This window comes from Ursus americanus, chromosome 14 (genome assembly GCF_024610735.1).
Source record: "Ursus americanus isolate L20-20 chromosome 14, mUrsAme1.1.p, whole genome shotgun sequence".
NCBI classification, from domain to species: Eukaryota; Metazoa; Chordata; class Mammalia; order Carnivora; family Ursidae; genus Ursus; species Ursus americanus.
The window spans coordinates 45756408-45764027 of NC_142140.1; the positions used below are offsets into that span (position 1 = coordinate 45756408).

Here is a 7620-nt window from a genome sequence, read left to right on the forward strand (position 1 = left end):
ATGTAATGAGCACTGGGTAGTATATGCAACTGATGAATTACTAAACTCTACATCTGAAATTAATGATGTACTATATGTTGGCTAATTGAATTTTAATAAAATAAAAATAAAGATAAAAAGACTACAAACTTGCAATGAGTAGTAAATAAGACAGAGATCTAATGCACAGTGTAATGAACATAGACGATATTGTACTACAATCATCAAACTTGCTAAATGACTAAAACTTAATTACCCCAACCACTAAAAAGAAAGGGCAATTATGTAATGATAGAAGTGCTAAATATTGCAATAATGGCAATCATATTATAATATGTACATATACCAAATCAACATCTACAACTTAAATTTACACAGTGTAATATGTCGAATATATTCAACAAAAAATGAAGTACTTAAATAAAGAATAAAATTTTGTTTCTACCTTTAAAAAAAGGAAAAGAAAATACCCTGCATTCTCACACTGGGAAAAATTAGGTTTCTTTCAAAAACAACTGGGTCTGGGGTGCCTGAGTGGCTCAGCTGGTTGAGCGCCTGACTATTGATTTTGGTTCCGATTATGATCTCAGCATCATGAAACTGAGCCCCACGTCCTGCTCTGTGCTCAACGGGGAGTCTGCTTAAGATTCTCTCTCCCTCTGCCCCTCCTTTTGTTCATGCTCGCTCTCCCCCACCCCTCAATAAATAAATAAATAAAATCTTAAAAAAAATAATTGGGTCTAAAAAGAGTCTTCAGAGAGGTTTAGCCAAGTGGTTTCCTTTGAGAAGTTTCCTGAGGGCTTCCTTCAGATTTCGGTTCTGAAGGCTGTAGATGAAAGGGTTCAGCATGGGTGTGACCATGGTGTACATCACCGTGGCGGCCAAGTCCCTTTGGGTGGTATGTGTGGATGCAGGGTTGAAGTAGACCCCAATAATAGTCCCATAGAAGAGAGAGACGACACAAAGGTGAGAGCTACAAGTGGAAAACGCTTTCCACTTCCCCTGGGCTGAGGGCACCTTCCACACAGCCACAGCAATAGGTGTATAAGAGGCCATGATGCACACAAAAGGGATCAGAACCACGGAGCCCCCAAGGACCAACACCAACATCTCATTGACTTGGGTGTTGGAGCAGGAGAGTTTGATCAAGGCATTGAGGTCACAGAAAAAGTGTGGGATCCTATTGCTGCAAAAGGACAAGTGGGTCATCAGGATAGTATGGACCATGGAAATGAGGTTTGCTGAGATCCAGGGTACTGCCACCAGCAAGGCACACCGAAGGACGCTCATGATTGTCAAGTAGTGCAGAGGGCAGCAGATGGCCAGGTAGCGGTCATAAGCCATGGCCGAGAGAAGGATGCTGTCAGCTGCCCCAAAGGCAATGAAGAAATACATCTGGGTCAGGCAAGCCTCGGAGGAGATGGTGCTGTGCCCACATAGGTGGTTCACCAGCATCTTGGGGATGGTGGTGGAGGTGAAGCAGATGTCAAGAAGAGACAAGTTGCTGAGGAAGAAGTACATGGGGCTGTGGAGGTGAGGGTCCAAGAGGATGGCCAGGATGGTGAGCAGATTCCCCAGGCACCCAATCAGATACAGGCTGGAGGACAGACAAAAGAGCACCTGCTGTTGCAGGGGCTGTTCAGAGAGGCCGAGGAGGATGAATTCAAAGACTTGGGTCTGATTGTCCATGTCCAGGCAGTCCTAAAGCCAAAAATGAGGGCATCAACTGTGAGTGGACTCCTGGGGAAGAAATGGATTGTTGCATTCCCACCCACCCACCCCTCATGGTCCATCCCACTAACCCCCCTGATCCTCAGATTCCTCATCTGTTTCATGGGACTGGTCATTCTAACCTCTTAGGATCGTTACAATGATTAAGTGAGAAAACATGTATAAGGGCCTTAAATCCATGCCTGCAATGTAATATGGGCAGTTAATTTATCATTGGGAACTTCTAGTGATGCTATCAAAATAAAGAGCAATATATGTTAATTAGCTTGATTTTTGGTGATGATTTCATATATCAAAGCATCAAGGTGTACATCTTAATTATATACACTTTTATCTGCCAATTATACCTGAGGAATGATGGGAAAGAGAAATAAAACCAAATAAACAACATAAATAAACAGGCTTAATAGTTCCAGAATTTCCCTTAAAAATAAAAATAAATAATAGTGATTAAGAACATCCACTCTGGGGCGCCTGGGTGGCACAGCGGTTAAGCGTCTGCCTTCGGCTCAGGGCGTGATCCCGGCGTTATGGGATCGAGCCCCACATCAGGCTCCTCCACTATGAGCCTGCTTCTTCCTCTCCCGCTCCCCCTGCTTGTGTTCCCTCTCTCGCTGGCTGTCTCTATCTCTGTCAAATAAATAAATAAAATCTTTAAAAAAAAAAAAAAGAAAGAACATCCACTCTGAAGCCAGGCAGCCCAGGGTTAAAGCCCAGCTCTGTCACTTACTAGCTGTGTGAGTTAGGCAAGTTACTTAACTTCTATGTGCATTCGTGTTCTCATCTGTAAAGATTACTAATAATAGTAACTGCTCCAACTCCAGAAATGGACCTCGGCTCTACGGTCTACTAATCTTTGACAAAGTAGGAAAAAACATCCAGTGGAAATAAGTTAGTCTTTTCAATAAATGGTGCTGGGAAAACTGGACAGCTATATGCAAAAGAATGAAACTTGACCACTCTGTCACACCATACACAAAGATAAACTCCAGATGGATGAAAGACCTCAATGTGAGCAGGAATCCATCAAAATCCTAGAGGAGAACATAGGCTGCAACCTCTTTGACATTAGCCACAGCAACTTCTTTCATGACACATCTCCAAAGGCAAGAGAAACAAAAGAAAAAATGAACTTGTGGAACTTCATCAAGATAAAAAGTTTCTGCACAGCAAAGGAAACAGTCATCAAAACAAAGAGGCAGCCCACAGAATGGGAGAAGATATTTGCAAATGAAACTACAGATAGGGGTGCCTGGGTGGCTTAGTCGTTAAGCGTCTGCCTTTGGCTCAAGGCGTGATCCCGGCGTTCTGGGGTTGAGCCCCACATTAGGCTCTTCCGCTGGAAGCCTGCTTCTTCCTCTCCCACTCCCCCTGCTTGTGTTCCCTCTCTCACTGGCTGTCTCTATCTCTGTCAAATAAATAAATAAAATCTTTTAAAAAAAAAGAAACTACAGATAAAAGGCTGGTATCCAAGATCTATAAAGAAGTTCTCAAACTCAATACACGAGAAACAAATAATCAAATCAAAAAATGGGCAGAAGATATGAACAGACACTTTTCAAATGAAGACATACAAATGGATAACAGACACATGAAAAAATGTTCAAAATCATTAGCCATCAAGGAAATTCAAATCAAAACCACACTGAGATACCACCTTACGCCAGTTAGAATGGCAAGAATTGACAAGGCAGAAAACAACATATGCTGGAGAGGATGTGGAGAAAGGGGATCCCTCTTACACTGCTGGTGGGAATGCAAGTTGGTACAGCCACTTTGGAAAACAGTGTGGAGGTACCTCAAAAAGTTAAAAATTGAGCTTCCCTATGACCCAGCAATTGCACTACCGGGTATTTACCCCAAAGATATAGACGTAGTGAAGAGAAGGGCCATATGCACCCCAATGTTCATAGAAGCATTGTCCACAATAGCTAAATTGTGGAAGGTGATGAGATGCCCTTCAACAGATGACTGGATTAAGAAGATGTGGTCCACATATACAATGGAATATTACTCAGCCATCAAAAAGAACGATTACCCAACATTTGCAGCAACATGGACGGGACTGGAGGAGATTATGTTAAGTGAAATAAGCAGAGAAATACAATTATCATATGGTTTCACTCATTTATGGAACATAAGAAGTAGGAAGATCGGTAGGAGAAGGAAGGGAAGAATGAAGGGGGATAAACGGAAGGGGGAATGAACCATGAGAGACTATGGACTCTAGGAAACAAACTGAGGGCTTCAGAGGGGAAGGGCATGGGGGATTGGGATAGGCTGGTGATGGGTATTAAGGAGGGCACATACTGCATGGTGAACTGGGTGCTATACTCAAGTAATGAATCGTGGAACTTTACATCAAAAACTTGGGGTGTACTGTATGGTGACTAACATAACATAATAAAAATTTATTATAAAAAATAAATAAAGGCACTGCAGTAAAATGTTACAATGACAAATATCTTTTATATCAGCCTCCTTGTCACACTGTATCAGCATGGCACAGATTAATTATATCTTGGTGTAGGTTATTTCCAAAAGGAGCTAATTTCATTCATTTGATGCTTCTTAACAACATTAGAGATAGACAATCTTAATTTGTCCACCAATTTTGGCCCCACGTCCAAGGTGGTGCTTGCATTACCCCAACCCTGTCTTCCACCGGGCCCACTGACTCTGTCTAAATCCATTTAGGCTAAATTATACTGCAGTAACATCCATGCCCAAATCTTGGTGGGTGACAGCAATGAAGGCTTATTTCTCTCTCAGGCTACATGCCCATGACAGGTTGCTATGGCTGTGCTCCATGACGAATTCACTTCAGGGCTCAAGCACCTTTGTGTCTGGGACACTGCCAATTATCACAGCAATGGAAAAAGTGAATTGTAAGCTGACTTCTAAGAACTTCTACCAGGAAACAGCCTTCTTTCACCTCCACGCACATTTTAATGGCCAAGTCTGTTGTCAAGGGGGGGGAGAGGTAGAAATCTCACCCAGGGAGCAGCAGTACATATATGTGAACAACACTAGACTCTCCAAAGCCTTCCATTCACCTTCTTCTACTGAAGGCTGAGGAAGGGAGTGAATAGCTGTTTTTTTGTATTTCTGAACCACCACCCCTGCAATCCACATACCATACACATGACATGGTATGCTCAAAGTACATATGCGGTATGAAAATATTTATAATACAAGTGGCAGGTGTCTTAGTTTGGGGTGGGGAGTCTCCATTGTCTTCCATACTTATGTTTTTCATTCAATGGATTAAATTCATTCTGAATTTCTGGCTCAGCACCCACCTCTTTTCAAGTTCCTACTTGATTATCCTTTTGTTTCCTGGACATCACTCCCAGACACTCCCAGGCACTGTCATCTCACGAGGTCTGAAAGAGGATCCCCCTGCCAGAGCTGCTGAGGTTGGCCCCAGGAGTCATGCACTGCACCATCCCACTGGGTGCACAACCTACACAACTGGGCATTGAGGACTGGGCACTGCCCTCCCCTGCTGTCTTGCCTCTCACTTCCCAACAGTTCCAAATTTGTGGATTTTTTTTCTTTCCTTTTTTTTAAATAATAATATTTTTTATTATATTATGTTAGTCACCATACAGTACATCCCTAGTTTTTGATGTAAATTTCCATGAGTCATTACTTGCGTATAACACCCAGTGCACCATGCAATACATGCCCTCCTTAATACCCATCACCAGCCTATCCCATTCCCCCCCCCAAGCCCTCAGTTTCTTTCCTAGACTCCATAGTCTCTCATGGTTCCTTTCCCCTTCTGTTTACACCCCTTTCTTCTTTCCTTTCTTCTCCTACCGATCTTCCTATTTCTTATGTTCCATAAATGAGTGAAACCATATGATAATTGTCTTTCTCTGCTTGACTTATTTCGCTTAGCATTATCTCCTCCAGTCCCATCCATGTTGCAGCAAATGGTGAGAAATTGTTCTTTTTGATGGCTGAGTAATATTCCATTGTATATATGGACCACATCTTCTTAATCCAGTCATCTGTTGAAGGGCATCTCGGCTCCTTCCACAATTTAGCTATTGTGGACAATGCTGCTATGAACATTGGGGTGCATATGGCCCTTCTCTTCACTACATCTATATCTTTGGGGTAAATACCCAGTAGTGCAACTGCTAGGTCATAGGGAAGCTCAATTTTTAATTTTTTGAGGTACCTCCACACTGTTTTCCAAAGTGGCTGTACCAACTTGCATTCCCACCAACAGTATAAGAGGGATCCCCTTTCTCCACATCCTCTCTAGCATTTGTTGTTTCCTGCCTTGTCAATTCTTGCCATTCTAACTTGTCTAAGGTGGTATCTCAGTGTGGTTTTGATTTGAATTTCCCTGATGTCTAATGATTTTGAACATTTTTTCATGTGTCTGTTAGCCATTTGTATGTCGTCATTGGAGAAGTGTCTGTTCATATCTTCTGCCCATTTTATGATTTGTTTATTTGTTTCTTGTGTGTTGAGTTTGAGAAGTTCTTTATAGATCTTGGATACCAGTCTTTTATCTGTAGTGTCATTTGCAAATATCTTCTCCCATTCCATGGGCTGCCTCTTTTGACTGTTTCCTTGGCTGTGCAGAGGATTTTTATCTTGATGAAGTCCCACAAGTTCAAATTTATGGATTTTTAAACATCGTCTTCATCTCTTAGAAGCAGAAAATCCATTCCCAGAGCAAGCATTCCAATCCAGGTTACTATGGACTCCCATGTAAATGATCCACTGTTCTCTGGTCTCCCCATAGCACACTTGCCCACCCCCTGCAGTCCTGCAGCCAGTGACTCCATGAAAATGCAGATGGGGATCCAATTCAACTTCATGCTTCCATGGCTCACCACTGTTCCTCTCATTCCCAGACCTCAGTTTCCATCTTCCTGGTTTTATCTCTGCCTTAGGGCCTTTGCACCTGCTGTTCCTCCTGCCTAGAAGCCTCTAACCCCAACTTTACCTCACTTAAGCATTACCTTTACGTCTGCAAGGATCCCTGTCCCACTCATCCTAGTGGGATTCTCAACCTAGGCTCTATTGACATTTGGGACCAGATCATTTTTTGTGGTGGGGACTGCCCTATGTAGCACCCCCTCACCCCAGCTTCAACAAGATACCTTGGGAAGAGACTGAAATTCCACCCCCCATTGAGGATCGTTGATCTAGGTTGAACCCCCTGCTCTCTCCTCCCACAGCGACTGCCCAAATCGACTAACTTTGCATGGGACAATGACATATATTTAATGGAAATCCACATTTGAGCTGATCACTTGACACATAGCATCCCACTGAACCCTCAGCAAGCTCCCTCAGGCAGCTGAGGCTCCACACCTCACTCCTGCATGGAGCTAGAATTCAGCCTAAGCTCTGGCTCTGGCACCACACTCTTAACCAGCTCACAATGCCCTGTCCACCCATGAGGCTGTGACACCAGGCACTCTAAGCTCTGGTGGGGAACACTGACCAGGCAGCCCCTCAACATCTGAGGAGAAACTCCGGGGAGGGCTCTACCCTGAGACCACTCCCTTGCAGCTTGTCTTCCTGACACACTTACTTGACCAGTGGCTACTGTACCCCTGGCAGATCCCATACCTCTCAGCCCCTGGATGTTGTATTTCCAGGGGGTAGGTGTTGCTGCTGCCTCAACTTTGTCTTATGGCTGCGGAGGAGAAGCATGTTTTTTCCAAGAGCACGAAGCAGAACCACCACCACAGTTTATACCAGACTCTCTGACCCACGAGACGTAATCCCCAGAGAACTTTGTTGGAGGAAATGCAATTAGCTCATCTTCCCTAGTGTGCCTCTGAGTCTAGCACACTTCCAGGAAAGAAGTTTGTCATGAGGATATTGACCTTTTTCAGATTCATCTCTCTTGGTTGACAGAGGGATAACATGGTA

At 43.5% G+C, this 7620-nt stretch overlaps 1 protein-coding gene across 1 annotated transcript; it reads right to left on the minus strand.

Annotated features, from left to right (window-relative positions):
- Nucleotides 1–732: 732 nt before the first annotated feature.
- On the minus strand, nucleotides 733–1668 carry LOC123780075 (olfactory receptor 1f45-like). The gene has a single exon (XM_045778876.1). The coding sequence runs from the start codon at nucleotides 1666–1668 to the stop codon at nucleotides 733–735; it is 936 nt and encodes a 311-aa protein (XP_045634832.1).
- Nucleotides 1669–7620: the final 5952 nt, after the last annotated feature.

What these genes read in the sequence shown, in the direction of transcription:
- LOC123780075 (XM_045778876.1), bottom strand. Translation starts at nt 1,668, where the DNA reads ATGGACAATCAGACCCAAGTCTTTGAATTCATCCTCCTCGGCCTCTCT.